Source organism: Acipenser ruthenus, chromosome 1, assembly GCF_902713425.1.
Source record: "Acipenser ruthenus chromosome 1, fAciRut3.2 maternal haplotype, whole genome shotgun sequence".
NCBI lineage: Eukaryota > Metazoa > Chordata > Actinopteri > Acipenseriformes > Acipenseridae > Acipenser > Acipenser ruthenus.
Genome location: NC_081189.1, coordinates 18592819 through 18612450, shown reverse-complemented (window position 1 = coordinate 18612450; position 19632 = coordinate 18592819). Strand labels below are relative to the sequence as shown.

The 19632-nt window shown below is 39.5% G+C and overlaps 1 protein-coding gene across 1 annotated transcript; it reads left to right on the top strand.

Annotated features, from left to right (window-relative positions):
- Window positions 1-2702: 2702 nt before the first annotated feature.
- On the top strand, window positions 2703-19223 carry LOC117970737 (stearoyl-CoA desaturase 5-like). The gene is made up of 5 exons (XM_034918475.2): window positions 2703-3132; window positions 10370-10500; window positions 12451-12656; window positions 16007-16239; window positions 17215-19223. The coding sequence occupies exons 1-5, from the start codon at window positions 2904-2906 to the stop codon at window positions 17403-17405; spliced, it is 990 nt and encodes a 329-aa protein (XP_034774366.1). The 5' UTR covers window positions 2703-2903; the 3' UTR covers window positions 17406-19223.
- Window positions 19224-19632: the final 409 nt, after the last annotated feature.

Below are 19632 nucleotides of genomic sequence, written 5' to 3'. Positions count from 1 at the left end.
ATTGTCGTTTTAATGGAAGGACAAGTAATTGGTAAAGTATAAGCCTCCTAGCATAACATACATTAGATATTTGAAATATAGGCTTATTAGTGTTTGCCAACATAGCTATAATTGTCCGAGCAACTGTATGTATAAATAGGAGCCGTTTAAACCCAGGTGACTCAAGTCAAACAATTTAAACATTGTATTTAAAATAGCGTTTAACTTAATGAAACACTAACAGTATTTGTCAGTTCAGGAAACAAGGTCAAGGTTACTATAGCATTATTTTGTTCAGAATCGTCCAATTTCCTGTTTTTTTTTTTTTTTTTTTACGTACACTTTTTTATCTCCTTATAGAACAGTGACGTGGAAGTTGGAACTGGTTTTCATGTGTTTTTTTTTTTTTTTTTTAAAGCATTGACCACTTAACATTTACGCATGAATATAGTGTTCTAAGTGTAGGAGTCATTTAGTATTAGGATTTAAATTGAGATTACACTCGATAATGCTCAATGCTTTTTTATTTATTTATTTATTTATTTAAATTGTATTTAATATATAACGAAAATCACATGATAAAAGACTTCCTCGATGCCTGATGAAACAGTCAAATGAATTCAAGTCTTTAAACGCACGTCAGAATTCATGTTACGCGAAGGTGTGTTTCAACGGCAGTAATACTTCAGTTCTGTTCTGCAGGTTGAAAAATATCATAAAACAGATTGTTATTGGTATCGCCCTAGTGCAGCAATGAAACCTGTTTAAAGCTTTCGTGTCGTTTGTGTTGCGCAACCTGATGCTTTCGTTTACCTTATAAACTAAGCACACTATTTAGTAAGGTGTTCTGGAATAATAAGAAAATGATTGCATGTGAATTAGTAGGTGATTCATACAATTCCAAAGACATAATCTAGCTTTTCCCCTCTGTATGGATTTAGAGCCCATACAAAACAGTACTGCAAAAAAAAACAAAAACAAAAAAAAAATGTATGACCTGTTTTTTTTTTTTTTAGCAAGCCTGGCACGTGCCTGGTTATCGCTTCTTGATCCGTGCGTCACTATAATAAACTACTCCAGCTGCAACATTTTTGCGTGGAAACTGAGCATCTATTTCAGATTCTAGCACATTCTCTACTGCAAGAACAAAAAGATAGAATACTGGAAAATCATTTTTAATTTATAAAACCTTATTTGGATAAAATGAAATACTGTACCGTCCTGCTCTCTGGAGGGTGCTTCTCCTTCATGCGAACGCTGACCGCAGAGTCTATAAAGTCATATGCTCCTGTCGTCACTTTAAATGAGCTTTAAAACGCAACACCAAACGTCAAATGATTAGCATTATTGTTATTTTTTAGTTGATTTGTGAGATTAACACAATCCAATGCGAATTTCAGGTTACAGGCTTGATTCCCATTTTAGCGGTCGTAGGATATCAGTCTATGGTTATTTTGTTGTGGGGCTCAAGTTTTAAAAAGAACAAGAACGTGTTTGCAAGTATAATTTTTCAGACACTCATTAAAATATACAGTTCTATTTTAGGCTATTTATATAGGTTCAGTTTGGGGAACGTTACACAGAACTGTATAGGACTGTTCCTTTGTGTAATCTTTGCAGTCTTTACACGATAACACCTGCTAAACCAGTGATTACTATCCACCCGATCTTCAAAGTATTAGACTGTTAACACACAATCGTTTTATTCAGATCAAACCATCTCTGGAGTTATCTCTCTTCATGATCCAACTAATGTATTCCATGGAATTGCGATAGGAAAACTCACATACCCGTATCAAAATGACAAGGCCCTGTTGTACCCTACACCTGGTGATGTCTGAGTTTACTAACAGTAAACACCAGAAAGCAGGTTTATTATATTGTAAATGTATTGCGCAGGTTTTTGGTATTGTAAATGTATTGTGCTTTTGAGTGGGTGCTTTACAAAGAACATGCAGTCGAATAGCGCAGTCTGGTTCTTTAATGCCATTGAGGACATCAGGGAGGCCAAAGCAGGGCACCTGCTGTGAAGATAGGGTCATTCATACACAGGGGTCCCATGTGAGGAGTTAATGCAGCAGTAGAGGAACGTCATAGGGATTCATGTGTCACTCTGTACAGGAAGGAGGTGGTACAAGCAGTTGGTCAGGGGGTACCCTATGAAGCAATTACAAGGAGACAGAACGGGTGAGCAGTGGCACTGGAACCATTTTTAAAGTGGGGTCGCTGAAAGCCATTGAACAAAACTGTAACCCCTGTATATGATGGAAGCCATGCCACACCACCAGCACTCCCAGTTCCAGAGCCCCTGCAGGTGAGAGCAGGGAGCCACTAATGTACTTCCACTTGCTTCTCAGTGACGCACTGCCTTCCATCCCTGCTTTTGTTTCTACAGCTTGCAGATCTGCCCTTAGTTGGAATAATAAAATACACGGGCAATAACATTCTGTATCAGGTGAAAATAAACATTAGACAGGAAAATGCCACATTGGCCTCGCCCTGTACAGCGCACGAACGAGTCATTGCCGTTCAACGACCGCGTACGTTTTTTTAAGTTTGACGTACTTTGACAAATTTCAATGTATTTACATTTTATTCAGTCTAGACTCTAAAGATAAGCGTTGTTGCAGACGAGCGTTTCACAAGCATCTCTGAGAGGGACTCTTTTCTCTTTGAGGCACGGCACGTCAGCAGCATGCGATTGGCCGCAGCAATGCAGGGCTCTGTGCGTAGCTGTAGAGAGTTCAGCCACTCCATCACCATGCATGAGATGCCAGCAACATATGCTCGTCTCTTTTACCACTCGTTCGTGTTATTATAAGAAAAAAAACTCGGCTGTTTCATTTTCTCAGATATTCCTGAACATTGATCTGCAGTCACTTTTTTATTTCCCTGATTAACCAAGTGATTCGTTTAATGCAGAGATGGTGATGGTGGAGGATGAAAGTGTAATGCAGAATGTAGAGGAGGTGTCATCCTCTAATGGTGTAGGAGCAGACAGGCAAGCGGCATCGGCAGAGAGCAGGGATGGCAAAGACCGTCGTTCTCAGGAGATTGTCTGGAGAAATGTTGTTCTGATGGCTCTTTACCACATTGGAGCGGTGTATGCTCTCTCGCTCATCCCAAAGGCGTACCCTCTCACCTGGATCTGGGGTGAGTCAAGACTGCTTGTTTACGTTTCTTTATTTAAAATTGTGTTTAGTCGAAGAAAACAAAGTCACCTGCCCACACCTACGCACCGAAACATTACTAGCCTGTGTGAGTTTGTTGATGGTCCGCGGGTGTAATATTTTACTGTGGCGTTTGAGCATTTCACACACCTACTTATTAGCAACTGTGGATGCAAATTATAGCATTATACTATAAATAAATGATACATTATACGTAAACATGACTGAAACCGTTTATTGTTTATCATTGTATAGAACAAACACCTCAAAATGTACAATTTCATAATTTATATATATATATATATATATATAACCCTGTATTTATACTTATGCACACTTTATTTCTATTACTGCAACCATATATGCATATATTCATATTCATACTACACCGTTGGCATATTATGAACAGCAGACGTTGTTTTTTTTTTTGTTTTTTTTTTTATATATAAATATTTAATCCATCTAGCACTGCGTCACAAGACGTTTTATACACTTTGGTTCGCGACAGGTGCTGCGTTCATCCACCATTATTTTTAAATATGTACGTAAAGTTCAATTTTTGTAAATCAAATATATTAATTAAATGGTCGAGACAAGTGGGCTGTATTATATATTTCGATTTACTAAAATATATCCTAGCGCTGGAGGATTATGGATTACCTTATTATTATTATTATTATTATTATTATTATTATTATTATTATTATTATTATTATTATTATTATTTGTTTATTTAGCAGACGCCGTTATCCAAGGCGACTTACAGAGACTAGGGTGTGTGAACTATGCTTCAGCTGCAGAGTCACTTACAACTACGTCTCACCCGAAAGACGGAGCACAAGGAGGTTAAGTGACTTGCTCAGGGTCACACAATGAGTCAGTGGCTGAGGTGGAATTTGAACCGGGGACCTCCTGGTTACAAGCCCTTTTCTTTAACCAAAGGACCACACAGCCTCCTGTATTATTATTATTATTATTATTATTATTATTATTATTACTACTACTACAGTATGCTAATAGTAATGACAGCAAACACAATTGGAATGCTATTTATTTATTATTAAAAAGTAATTTATCTATGTATGTAGTTATAGTTCACTAAAGTAGTTTTTTGTTGCTTAACAAATAACAGTGAACCACACAACCGGGGTAGAACATATTTACCCTTTAATGGCCATTAAATAATGAGGCCAGTGCCTCCTCAGCTCCTGTTCAGGTAATTAATGGTGATGAGTGAGTTGACTCTTGTCGGGCCACGCCTTCCTCATAATGGGATTTGAGTTCAGTGATAGATTGAAGTGTGGAGTAATCATGCCAATGAGCCTGGTCTTCACTTCTCAAGACATACCTACAGTTCTTGTTTACCACCAGTTATTGGTTCAGTTTTGCTCAATCTAAAGCAGCAGTAGCCACATCTACCGAATAGTCACGCAAATAGACTTGTGATCTTATGTAACGAGAGCGCCCTTATAGAGGAGATAAGAGCAAGAAATAAAAAAAGTGAAAATCTATTAGAAATCCCATTGCAAGTCATTAATGTACTGTATTATCAATTTTACAATCGCAGTTTACCAGGCTGGTATTTATTAAAGCAGATTTAAAACATTATAAACTATATTCCCATACAGATGATCCACACTACAGAACATTGAGTAATAGTTTGTAATTAATTTTAGAGAGTGTGATCTAATTTTAGAGAGTGTGATAAGGTGTCCAGAAGGTGGCAGTACTGTATATACACTGCATTTCCATAAAACAACTCAGTCCAGGAATTAAGCACTACAAATCGGTCTACATCCAACAGACCTGGGGTCAGTCACAATTGTAATTGTGTAATTCGTAATTAATTGTAATTACAATGTAATTGTAATTGTAATGGTAGTTGAACATTGGCACAGCTGCTTAATTGTAATTATACCACGTCGTTGATTAATTGCAGTTCAATTACACACAAGTGATTTGTGATTAATAGTAGATGGCTGCTGCAGAGGTTTGTGACACTAAAGAGTGCCAGTCAATGCATTCAATAAACCCAAATATTTAATGTAGGCAGTGAGCAGCCAGTACGAACTAGAGCTTTGTACAGAGAGTTACGCAGCAACTAATATAATATTATAAGAATATGCACATATCCCATACAGCAAAACCCAGAATATGAAAACACTTCGCATGAATATTTATTATATTATTTATATTGCATGCAAATTATTCCATACGTTGTGTTCAGGATTTTTGGGGTTTTTTTCTTTTTCCTTTGGGGGGGGTGGGGGGGGTAAATAACTCTTCTTTAAGAGAAAAATGTTTAAAAATAAAAAAAAAACAATTTAATGAAAAGAGGATCAGGGGTAACAGCTGCTAATGGTAACAATAGAAATGCATACATTGTTAACAGACTTGAAAGAGATGCACCTCACTGTTACAAATCAATTTGGGTCACAATGGGGAAAAAACAGCAGATCTCACAGACGGTGGTAGTAGGTGCTCTATGCACAAATTCTCCCATAACCTGATTTCATGAGGAACAGCCTCAAAATGAGTGACGCTATGAGAATTAGAGTAAAATACTTTTCATCTTGGGTAAAAAAAAAAAAAAAAAAAGATTTGGGATAGCTTGTGAATCCGTTTTGGGAATTATGGCGAGTGTTGCTAACAGGCATCCATCACAGGCTCCAACCTGCTGCCCTACTGCAGTACATACAAGAAACATGAGAGTAACAGCAATCCAGCCGGAGAGCTGTAATAAAAGGAAAAGAAAGACCCTTCAAAATGCACTTCAGTTCCACGTGAATCATGTGTTTTATAACCCTAATTATGTTGCTTTGTGTTAGTCTTGTTATTGCATTCACCAAAGTTCATTCAGTAAAGAGCTTTGTTTATGGAAATTGTCATAAATCAAACTAAGTGAAAGGTCAGTTCAGTGGATAAGCTGTGTATTTGATTATATTATTAGTGATGCTGTTTGCACTGTGCAATAGAACAGGCAGTGGCGGATGTGCTTCATGTAATGCTAAACTGTGGAAACAGCTAGACTGTGAGTGCCTGGTCTCTATGGAAACAAGGGCTCAGGGAAGTAAAAAAAAAAGACCATAATTATCTGTAAATAAGCAAATACATAGTATAGACCTTATTTTTCTCGATATAAATTTGTTTATGTTTCTTTTTCTGAAAGGACCACAAAATGTAAATGTAACAATACAAGTTAGATAATTAACTGGAGTGCTTACTAGGTTGGTAACTTCACAGAAAAAAAAAAACTGAGCAAAATTGAATAATGAAATCCCTGCAGACTAACCACTGTGAAGCTCAGTGTTATTTCTGTGCCACAGTATTTTTGGTTGTGAATGTTATATATACAGTATATATATTAGAGTTAAGTTTAATATTTGGATGTATATTAGAGCTGACCTTTTTTTGGATGTACACAAAAGTTTTAAATGATAAAAAAAAAAAAAATTCTTTCATGATGTTTCCACGAAGTAAAACCAAACAGGGTAAAACAAAAATCCTACTATAACCGTTGAGCGGATATGTTGACTGCACCTCTTTCAGCTCTATTGATATACATTTCCTGGCAAAAATATAATAAAACAATGCAAATATTGCAATTCATTTTTAAAGTGTGTGTATTGTCAATGATCAGTGTAAAAAGCAAAGGGAGAATGACACAGTTTGTGAGGCTTTGACAATTAGCTAGAAAGAGAAAACACTTTTGACACTTCGATTTTGATTCAATCCATCTCTTTATAGAAAAAAAAAACAAGCTAATGGAGCACTGAACTTCATTTCTGTGGGTCTGGCTGCCTGCTTGCTCCCTGCTGGATTATGAAAACCTGCCTTGTGAGAGGGACCGGACTGTGATAACAGCGAATCCGCACCACATTATGTTGTTCTTTTGATTTATTGTTCACTGTACAGTATATGCAGGGTATGTTGGTGTGCAGTGTTTGGACAACAAAGCTAATGGAGTGTAGTTGAAAGAAGTGGGGTCTCTTTGAAGTAGTGGGATACTGGCATGGTTTATTCTTCAGGATGATTCAACCGAAATATAAAAGGAAATGCTGTAGATGACATCTGTCTAAACCTCTATAGGGCTGTCAGATTACTGGCTGGCACTCTGTTCCATGGCACATAACCTCCAGCATGATTTGCACAGGGGCATCTATTCCTTTAGAACCAAGCAGCCCTGGTTTATTAAAGATATTTTTATAGCTGTGTAGGAGGCTTCATAACAGTGTTGTTATCTCCCTGCCTGCTGCTGCTTTGTTTCGTTGATTCCTTGTTATTGTTCCCCAACATCCAGTGAAGCGGAACAGTGCAGGAAACAGCGCTGCTGTTAACCCCAAACGCTGTATTACAATGGAGGGTTTATAACACTGCAGGGATAATGGTATTACAATGGATTATCTGTAAAAAGCTTTTACCATGGTTTACTACAGTAAGGGTAACATTGATAAGGGTAACAGGCATAGATGAACTCATAACAAAGTCATAAAACATAAATACATTTGAACATTTATTGAAAAATACTTTAAAATAATATTTTGGGGGGTTTGAATGGATCTGTAGGTTATATAAACATTTTTAGAAATGACCCATTTGAGTTCACATTCAAATGAGCTCCATATTAGTCAAACAGTTTCAAAGATAGACGAGAAAACAATTGCTCAAAATATAAGTATATGACATGATAAATGGTTTGGTGCTCCTCTGTAATGTACTGCTTGGTAAAGTTTTACACTTGCTTTTAATCTAAACTCTGTAATTCTAATTTTAGAAACTGTTTTAGGCAAAATAATCTGGGATCTCCCACCTAGATATGCTTAATGGTGCCTTTGATCCTGATGGCTAATGCTGTTTATGAGATAAACTTAATTTTGTGCTTCCAGTTTAGACATTTTAACCAAATGTAGTCCTCGTGGTACCAGGCAGCACTTAGTTACATCAGTTATGCTAAATAACACGATTTCTTTTCAGAACTAGGCTTTGGATTGTGATAGCAGAAATCGACACATCATTTAAATAGATCCTAATCGATGTTTTTGAATTGGCCTTTTTTTAAAAAAATGATCAAACAGACAGATAACAAATTCTGTAATGGTCCCCAAACTAATCTTATAACCTTGCAGTCTACAGAACATCATCTTTCTTTCATTTACATGCTCCCGTTGTGTATTTTACTCCCTTTGAAATGCCCCCGAATTGAAATTCCCAGTTTGAATGTCACCTCAGCCCCTGCAGCCCACTCAGGAGAACTGGAGATCAAGAGCCAACATCCATTCCTGTCAGCCTGCAGCTCCTTCTCAGGTCTAAACTGCTTCTGCTAGTGATGCCAGACATGCAGTAAGCAATACAGGCAGCACCGCCTAATCGGGATCCTGATAATCGGGATTGCTGTTTAAATGGAATACAACTCTGGAGACGGTTCTTTCCAGTGTTATTTATGTCATTTAATTGGGACGTCACTTCATTTAATTGGGTTACAGTATTTTCAAATGATGAACAGAGGCTGCATTTCAGAGCAAGACAGGTTGCGTAGCACAGTCAGTGTTGCCAAGTGTCACGAGAATAAAAAGAGGCACAGCCTTTCAAAACAAGCCCAACTCATTTCAGAGGGAGAGGAGTGGGGGTGGTTATACAAATTCCATATTTGTTTCTAATGACGTGCACATACATTGACACCAGTCAATCACCAAAACCACTCCTACAACCATTTTAACTGTTGAAGTCACGTCACCTATTACAAAAAAACCTGCGACCCTCAAAAAATTAAAGCAACTCTCAATAAAAATAAGCCCAATCCCGCTTATTATAAGCGGACTTGGCAACTATGAGCACAGTGCAGTGAGTACGTGATTACGCTGTGACTTGCGTAAATTGCGTAAATCACGTTGAACTCTTGAAGGAGGAGGAGTTTCCTCATAGATATAGAAGGATATATCTATGAGTCTTCTGTGGTTTCTCAGACTATTGTTGCAAAGAAAGTTAGGGTGCCAACATGGCAGGTGCCTCACCTTGTGATAAGATGTGGTTTCATTCTTTTTCCTTTTGTGTAGAAATTAAAAAAACAGCGATTCATTTTGTTTAGGAATAAAAAAACAAACATTGACTCGTATTTTAAATTACGTATTTAACATTTAATCATAATGTGGTGTGATTTCATTCTTTTTCTTTTCATCAAGCAACAAAAAAAGTGTGACTAAGGTCGTCTCAACTGCCTCTCGTTTAGTTGGGACAGCCGCTTATTCGGGATATGTTTCCTTCTCCTGAGGCGTCCCGATAAGGTGCGCTGACACATCGCTGACCATTATTGTGAATAGGGTGACTAGTGGTATAATATTAGCCATGATGATGTCAAAACAATGATGCCCATGTTAATAGTTCCTAGTGTAAGTGATGTAACAGGAATAAAGTATGATACAAATGTCGGGGATCTACCCCTCCAGTGATATAAACAACACATTACACAGTGTGGGGATCTACCCCTCCAGTGATATAAACAACACATTGCACAGGTGTGGGGATCTACCCCTCCAGTGATATAAACAACACATTACACAGGTGTCAGGGATCTACCCCTCCAGTGTTATAAACAACACATTACACAGGTGTCGGTCAATAGCAGGAAAAGTAAAAGTTGCTACGGCAGAGTAATAACAGAGTAATATCAAATGTCCAAGCAAAATCTCAACATATTCAGGTAAGTGGTTTTGAACTATCAAACTAATTATTTGATTAAATGAACACATTTAACACTTCTCTCCAGGCCTCAAAGTGTTTCATAGGTCATGTAACTTAAATCAAGTGCATTTTCTAAATCATCAACGGTAAAAGACCTTGAAAAATATTCTATATGTCCAATTGAACAAATAATTAGATCAATTGTGTTAATTGAGAACTTAAGTGGGAATGAAAACCAGAAGACCCCACGGCCCTCGAGGACTGGAGTTTGACACCCGTGGTTTAATTTAAAAAGGATATTTTATAAATTACACAGCGCTGATACTGCTAGTTGTGACAGACATTCAGTATAATAGTAACATTGTTGACCATTACCAAGCATTACATCCAAAATCATGATGCCCATGTTTGGGAGAGAACAGAAAAACAAAAAAATCTACTGTATCATCCAGATTAGCAGCAATGTAAAAGCTTGGCTCTCGTGGAGCACCTCAGTCAGAGCAGGGACCCCACTAACTCGAGGGCTCTTTTGTGTTTTGCAGCGTATCTGTGCTTCTTGGTCACGGCTCTGGGGGTGACCGCTGGGGCTCATCGATTGTGGAGCCACAGATCTTATAAAGCGAAACTGCCCCTGAGGATATTCCTGGCTGCAGCCAACTCTATGGCTTTCCAGGTTAGTAGAGTAAGAGGCAACCCCCCAGGTTCTGCTGCACTGATAATTGCTAACTAGCTGTTACGAGACTGGAGGTTTAAACCATGAGGGCCATGCCAAAGAAGGAACAGCACTGAATGAGATAAAGAACGGCTGTCAAAGCATCCCCTTGGAAACCTCTCAACTCCGCTCTTCTGTGAGCACTAGAGAACACAGCTGCACCGCAAACGGGACAGACAGACTGACAAAGCTTTTCACTACAGATCCTTTCTTAGAAAAAAAAAAACACAGCAATTATAATTCCAAAAGGTTTGGTTTAAAGAGCTTTCAAAGTCTATTTAATTGAGTATAAAAACAGCCATTAGCAGACCTGAGCAGTATAACAATGCAAGTGTGTTTTATTTTATTTTTAAATGTTGTTTTTGTTTTTTCCAGAGTTTGTATGTTTTCCATGTATGAGATGTAATAGCATACAAGGCTTATAGTGTGGCCAAAAGTTTTGCATCACCCTATATAATTAACTACTGTAATTTTGCTTCATAAAGTCGAATGAAACCTGATGAATAATGTCACATTAACATATTGAATTAAATACCGCTTTGTAGTTTTCTCTTTAGCCGCAGAACAGAGATAGGAGAAGCAGGGTCAGTATAGGCTCTTTGGAGGGACCGCACTCTTTGAGGCTGTGAAGAAGCAGGGCAGTATAGGCCCTTTGGAGGGACCGCACTCTTTGAGGTTGTGAAGAAGCAGGGCAATAGAGGCTCTTTGAAGGGACCACACTCTGAGGCTGTGAAGAAGCAGGGGCAGTATAGGCTCTTTGGAGGGACCGCACTCTTTGAGGCAGTGAAGAAGCAGGGCAGTAGAGGCTCTTTGAAGGGACCACACTCTGAGGCTGTGAAGAAGCAGGGGCAGTATAGGCTCTTTGGAGGGACCGCACTCTTTGAGGCTATGAAGAAGCAGGGGCAGTATAGGCCCTTTGGAGGGACCACACTCTTTGAGGTTGTGAAGAAGCAGGGCAGTATAGGCTCTTTGAAGGGACCACACTCTGAAGCTGTGATGAAGCAGGGGCAGTATAGGCTCTTTGGAGGGACCGCACTCTTTGAGGCTGTGAAGAAGCAGGGTCAGTATAGGCTCTTTGGAGGGACCGCACTCTTTGAGGCTGTGAAGAAGCAGGGCAGTATAGGCCCTTTGGAGGGACCGCACTCTTTGAGGTTGTGAAGAAGCAGGGCAATAGAGGCTCTTTGAAGGGACCACACTCTGAGGCTGTGAAGAAGCAGGGGCAGTATAGGCTCTTTGGAGGGACCGCACTCTTTGAGGCAGTGAAGAAGCAGGGCAGTAGAGGCTCTTTGAAGGGACCACACTCTGAGGCTGTGAAGAAGCAGGGGCAGTATAGGCTCTTTGGAGGGACCGCACTCTTTGAGGCTATGAAGAAGCAGGGGCAGTATAGGCCCTTTGGAGGGACCACACTCTTTGAGGTTGTGAAGAAGCAGGGCAGTATAGGCTCTTTGAAGGGACCACACTCTGAAGCTGTGATGAAGCAGGGGCAGTATAGGCTCTTTGGAGGGACCGCACTCTTTGAGGCTGTGAAGAAGCAGGGTCAGTATAGGCTCTTTGGAGGGACCGCACTCTTTGAGGCGGTGAAGAAGCAGGGGCAGTATAGGCTCTTTGGAAGTACACCACACTATTTGAGGTTGTGAAGAAGCAGGGAAGTATAGGCTCTGGAGGGACCACACTCTTTGAGGCTGTAAAGAAGCAGGGTCAGTATAGGCTCTTTGGAGGGACCGCACTCTTTGAGGCTGTGAAGAAGCAGTTCAGTCTCCATGCCCTTCCTGTCATTGCATGTCTTTTTTCATTCAAGCGAAGTTGCATCCAGATTACGCTGCGACCAAACTCATTCCACTAGTGGCCTAGGCTGGATTTGAACTTCCAGAGATGAAAGATGAGTTCATTGCTTGCTCTCTCTCTGTGCAGAACGACATCTTCGAGTGGTCACGGGATCACAGAGTGCACCACAAGTACTCCGAGACAGACGCCGACCCACACAACGCCACGCGAGGCTTCTTCTTCTCCCACGTGGGCTGGCTGTTCATTAGGAAGCACCGCGACGTCATCGACAAGGGGAAGAAGCTGGACTTCAGCGACCTGATGGCCGACCCCGTTGTGGTGTTTCAACGGAAGTGAGTATTTCAGGAGAGACGGGGCATTCTTTTTTGCTTGCAGGTTTATTGCTGTTGTGTAATACTGTATGTAATCCTGGATGTAATTATATCTCATTTTAAAACAAACAAACCCAAAATATTCCTGTAAAACCTATGGAACAATGATGACTTCTGCGTTTTGGTCAACTTTGTATTCCTGCTGTGACGCGTGTGTCCGCTTCAATATTTATCCATGTATTTTCCATTTGCAATGCCCAGAATGTCTGCTCCTGAGTAACCCCCTTTTTATGGTCCCTTTCCACGTAGACAGCCGCCGTACATTCAGGTAATAGGGGCGGGGCTTGTGCGGCGGGAATTGAGCGGCTGAAAGAAGTGTATGTATTATAAGTATATGAATATATATTGTGAAAGCGTCAACGATGGATAGAACATGGATAAATAAAAGCGTGGCTGATACTAGTCGGAAAATCGAAAAAAAAAAGGTTTGACGTGCAAATTCCGTGGCGAGTGGAAAGAAATAGAAATGAACAAGTTTGAAAGGACAGTGAAGGTTACAGCTTGACATTTACTTCACGACATTGGCAGGTTGTTTTTGGATTTAATTAATGTGCCTTGCCTTTATATTTTGTTGATCTGTTGACAATTGTTATTCTCTTATTTATGCCACCTGATCTTTTGTACGTATATACAATATACATTACCCCCCCCCCCCACACACACACACATGCACATATATATATATATATATATATAGAGAGAGAGAGAGAGAGAGAGAGAGAGAGTAATGTATGGGCTGCATTTCATCAAGGTGTTCTTCGCATCCAGATCTGCAGGTGGTGACAAGGACTTTAAGATTCACGCTTAGCTCATTATTTTTTTGACACATGGTACACCACTTCTACACCGTTATCCAAAGTGTTTTCTGTGTGATATTTGATAAGCATTGTGTTCTCTTTTTCTTTTTACTCGAGATCTCTGCTAAAGGTGTTGATGAGATTGAAATAGAATAAGCAAAGCTTAGCAGGCACATATTTGAAAATGATTATTAAAATCATGCTTTTGAGTTCATCTGGTGACAAATCCTCACTTTATAATTACAGTCCTGTACCCTATCCTCAGGAATATAACAGCTGTCACTATTCCAAGGGCTTGCTGTGCCTGTGTAGTACAGTCTTCAGGGGTCCCGTACACACAAACAAGGACACAGTTTGGTTCAGGAACAAAGAAAGTCGGGTTTCATTTAAAAACCTAATAAACAAACAAAAGACTGGCTTGAGGGCCGGAAAGTATAAATTATAAATGTTCCAAACAAACATGCCACAGAGGCTTCTCTCTCTCATAGAAACTTGCTCCACACAGGTTTTCTCTTCTCACATTCTCCAACACACTCCCCCAACAAACACCCTTTTATACCATGTGGCCAGGGCTGACTGACAGTGAATTATTCAGTCCCCACCTGACTACATTCCACACTTTTCTCCCAGTCACTTACACAGTCAACCAATCACTCCCACATTTAGACAGTCACACAATGCCATCACCATGTGAGCCTACAAAGTCACCCATGTGCAGAGCCTATGTTGTGTCACACAGCGCAGAGGCACATTTTAATTCAATTGAATTTGTGTAATCTGTTGCAATATTGGTACCATAGCTTGTGACAAAAAAAACCCATTCCACTGAAGTCTGCACAACAAATTGAATGTAAAATGAACTAACCTGAAAAATGAAAAGTCCTGCTTTTGTGCTCTCGATCAGTTGAGTTGTATTTGTGTGGAATGTGATTTTCTCTACAAACAACAGCTTAGTTCAGTTCATATTTAACAAACAGGAGTCAAAGATGGTAATTGAGCAAGAAGGGTATAGGGTGGAGTAATAGGGTTAGTTGCTGTAATGAAATCTACAGTTTTTCTTGTAGTATTACTCCTGTCTCGTCATGGGGGAAACATTTTTGTCAGCCTTCTTTTTTCTTCTCTAAACACTTTCTTTGGCACACAGTAACTCATAGACAAGTTGATGGAATAGGGTTACCAGATTTCCAGATTGAAAAACTGGGATTTCAGTTCCTTGAAGCTGTATCAACTCTGAAGCAGTTAAAATAAGTATATAGTAATAACAGTCTTAATTTAAGAATGAAACAGTGGGTGTTTATACTGTATACATTTGAAATCAGTTATAAAATGACTGTGTTTATCAGAACACAATAGGGACTAACTTAAAAGGCTAACTGGGCTGGTGACACTTCCAAGATAAAATAAAAAAAGCAAACAAAAAAAAAACTAGCCAAGAGAATATTAATTATTAAACACATAATCTAAATTATTGAACAGGCAATCCATAAATGTCTTCTTTTTTTGTATAATAAATTACTGTGCTGTCAACTTGCTAAGCGCACTGCTACCGTGTTGTACTTATAAAAAATGTGACAGGGGGGAAAAATGAAGGCAGAAAGCTGGGACAATCCCACTTTTGCTGGGACGTCTGGTAACCCTATGATGGAACATTGTGTACTTTTGCATTTCTGGATTTGGGTGGCGATTTAGGGCTCTGGACTGGGAGGATGATAGCCCCAGGGGAATGGTCAGGGTGGTGTTGCCAGGGGTGAGGCTCAATGAAAGGGGGTAAGGACTTGTGTGCTGTGCACTGCATGGCAAATCCCACTTAGTTTCGTTCATGATGGGCAGTCAGGCTTCACACACAAGATCACAGCTCATCACTGCGTGTTACTTCTACTTAGCGAGACTAAGGCGCACAAGAATTTCATTCTAGTGCTTGCCAAGCTATTTCATATCATTTAGGTTCACAGTGAATTTCATTAGAATGCCGTTTTTGTTTTGTGCAAGTTAGTTTAAATAGTAAAGTGCTAATGAAGTCCACAGGCAATGTGACCAAATATTAATCATTTATCCTTGCAGATGAGGGTTGTAAAAAAACAAAAGCCTTGGAAATTATTTTTAGCTGAAAAATTTTGCATGGTCTCTCTATGAATTGCTAATTTGTTAGAACATGATTTGTTACCTTTGTTTTTCTGATAAAATCTGTGTAAGGGATAATGTACAGTGCAGAACAGAGTAATTGCTTGCTTCAGGTGTCTGAAGTCTGAATAATAGCTCAATCTCCTTTACAAAACTGGTAATAACTGAACACAAAATAAAACAAAGAATAGCATAACGTTTTCTGTCAATAAAATAACTAAATAATCTTACAAGGACACAGCTAACAACGGTTCTCTTTTGTTGAACTTGTTGCTGTGATTTTTCTCCCCACACTGATCCCTGTTCAGTTACTCTAATTGTATTGTAGTGCTGCTGTTTGAATCTTGCTGGTGCCAGTCTGCTGTGCTGACAAGTCCTTGCTGTGTTGTGCAGGTATTACAAGAGCTCTGTGCTTCTCATGTGCTTCATGCTCCCTACCCTGGTGCCCTGCTACTTCTGGGGAGAGAGCCTGTGGAACTCCTTCTTCCTGGCCTCCATCCTGCGCTACACCATGTGCCTGAACGTCACCTGGCTGGTGAACAGCGCTGCACACATGTATGGCAACCGGCCGTACGACAAGAGCATCAGTCCCAGGGAGAACCGATTTGTCACATTCGGAGCCATTGGTTAGTAGGAAAACTTAATTTCTAAATCATAGCCTAAATTCCAAATCTGTTTGGAACAATCTCATATATTATTATTTATTTATTTCTTAGCAGACGCCCTTATCCAGGACGATTTACAGTTGTAAACAAAAATACATTTCAAGAATCACAGTACAAGTAATAATACAATTAAGAGCAAGATAAATACAATGACTTTGGTTCTAGCAAGTACAAGTATGACAAAATATGATTCAATAACGGAGCAGATAACAGTGTCAGTGATAGTTACATCAGGATATAATTAAATACAAAATACTACAGATTAAATAACACTTGACAGATTACAATACTCTAAAGTACAGGATTAAATGCAGTAAAATAGGGGCAGATAAGAGCAAGTAAAGCGCATTTAAGGAAGAGTGATAAAGTGTCCAGAGGGAAAAGAGGAGTTCTACAGGTGGTGTCTGAAGAGGTGAGTCTTGAGGAGGCGCTGGAAGGTGGTCAGGGACTGGGCAGTCCTGACATCTGTAGGAAGGTCATTCCACCACTGCGGGGCGAGGGTGGAGAAGGAGCGGGCTCTGGAGGGAGGGGAGCGTAAAGGAGGTAGAGGTGGGAGAAGCGAGGCAGAGAGAACACCAGGCGAGCAGCGGAGTTCTGGATGAGCTGGAGTGGACGGGTGGTGGACGCAGGGAGGCCAGCCAGGAGGGAGTTGCAGTAGTCTAGGCGGGAGAGTACCAGGGCCTGGACCAGGAGCTGGGTGGCGTAGTTGGTAAGGAAGGGTCGGATTCTTCGTATGTTGCTCAGGAAGAATTGGCAAGTGCGTACTGTCCTGACAGTAACTTACCGTATGTGGTACAAGCCATAGGATATTTTTCATTATGATTGATGTTCATTGTTCAGCTCTGGAGGTTGTTCATTGTATCTCTGCTTTTTTAAGTAGAATAAAAGCCTTGGGAATCCCTCAGCATATGTGGGTATGTTTGTCTTTTGCCACAGGTGAAGGGTTCCACAACTACCACCACACCTTTCCCTTTGACTACTCCACCAGCGAGTTCGGGCTGCGGCTGAACCCGACCACGTGTTTCATTGATCTCATGTGCTGGCTGGGCCTGGCGAGCGACCGGAAACGAGCCTCCAAAGAAATCATCGAGGCCCGCAAGAAAAGAACTGGGGACGGCAGCTCCTGAAGAAAACACTCAACACCTAACGAAGAAGAACAAGAAGAAGACTAAAGCCTTGCATTCTGTAAAAAAAGAAATAAAAATAAGAAATTCAGCTGTTGTGATCTTTTAGGATACATTTGTAATTTCAAACTATCAACTATGTGTTTCCAACCCCCCCCCCCCCCTCCTTTTAAGGTGTAGTTTTCTTTTTATTTATTTTTTAAATGTGAACATAAAGTGAACAGAATGGGATGTTAAGAATAGCAGTGGAATAAATGCTGTCCCCTGCAGCCTCAGAGGGGCTCTCAAGGCGTAGTCTTGATGATTCAGGTCAAGGTTCATACTTAACACACTTAACTAGACCCGAACTTGAACTGGACCTGGAATCATCAGATCTTTAACATGGTGGGGGGAGGGGTTGCTATGATAATTCAAGAAGTAGTTAGATAGCACACTAGGTGCACTAAAAACAAATTGACCAAATTACATATTTTCCTTCCTAAGGATTCCTCTCGGGAAATTCATAACTATGAGAAAAGCTGAAATGAGTTAATGATTTACAGCTTACCCTGATTCTTATAATATATATTTTTTTATTAGTGGTCAAAATAACCATGAGTCATCAACCCAAAGTGTGAGCAAAAACAAAAGATATGCACAATTTATAAGTAAATAGTGTCCACCTGACATGCCCTAAGATGTTGTTTAAAACATCCATGGAAAAGCAAGCATATTCTTTACAAACAGAAAACGTTATATAGTAATTAAATTAAAGACAAAGACATGTAAATGCTCTAAAGCATTAATACATTCATCTTCTATAGCACCACACTGGCTGCAGTAGTGCTGTCATTTAGATTGAACCCAGTTCTCATCAGTGTTAAACCCAGTTAAACTGAGAACCGCTAATAAAAAAATAGAATTTCCTTCTTGGGGGGTTTAAAACTGCCATTGCCAATGTAAGAAACCTTATATTAATGCCAGTATTGAAACACCAAGAGCCTTGCATTGGGGGCTGAAGGTTTACGTTCAATAAAAAATTAAGATGAACACATAATGAATTCATACAAAAATACACATTCAAAATCTATAGTAGCTTGAAATAGGTGTCAAACAATGGACTGCACATGTCCACACTGAAATGCAACTACAGAGGGATAGAGTGGTTTTTTTTTTCATAATTTCATTTTTTATTTTTGAGACATTTTAACTTACTGACGTACCGGGCTGTTCCTTTCATGTACTGTATTTTTTGCTCAAAGTATTCTCTCTTGTCCAGAGTGCTTTATGATCTGCATATATATATATTGTGATGATTTTTAATTTAAATGTGTCGAAGGAAATGGTGTCCTTTGAAGAGCGAGCCATCTGATTTACAGATGTCTGACTTTTAAGTGATTGTAAAACAGCTTTCAACAATGCCAAAATACACAATTTCCTTACTGGACATTTCATATATGTCATGTAGAAGCTACGTTCTGTATTTTAGCTATAATGGAACTCAACAAATGAACAAAGTTGCATTATGTCTTTTGTCTTTTTACTTGCTTGTGGTGTTACTGCCTTCACTTGCTTTTTAAATATACACCTCCCTACGTGGAAGCTCTAAATGTCTCCTTTTCAAACGTGTTTTCAACGCACTGCTTTCAGGCACGCGTGCACTTTGAGAAAGGAAGTAGCTATCTGAATTTTCTTTTGGTCTGTTGTAAAAGTAACATTTAGTAATGCCAAAATGTGATTTCGTAAACCAGAGGCTTTCAATATCAATGTGTTGGCTTAAGTATCATTGGCTGTTGTGTAGAATTCTGAAGTTTTTATTTTCAATAAATACTGCAAATATGAGATGGTGCTGTTTGCTTTGCTTTTTCTCTTTTTTTTTTTTTTTTGAAGGGTGTGTGAATTCAAATTTAAATTCTGAAGGGCGTACTAGAACTGCGTAGGTGGATGTCTGTTTTGTTTTTCACATTCACGAGTTGCTTTGATGACTGGATGAGTGAAATGTTGTTTTTTTTAAACGGTTTGCTCTACATTTTTAAAATATGATTTCAAAAATATGTATTTCCATCCCAGTAATCTGTAAAACTGATTTTGTGAGTTGCATAAAAATGTTAAGGAGACAATGGGGTTATTGTTCCACTGTGCAGTGATCGAATAAGGCAGAATCACAGTAGGATCTACGGTGTTTAATCTCCATAAAGACGATTTGACCTGATGCTCCGGGGGGGTGGGGGGGGGGGGGGGGTTTATGGGT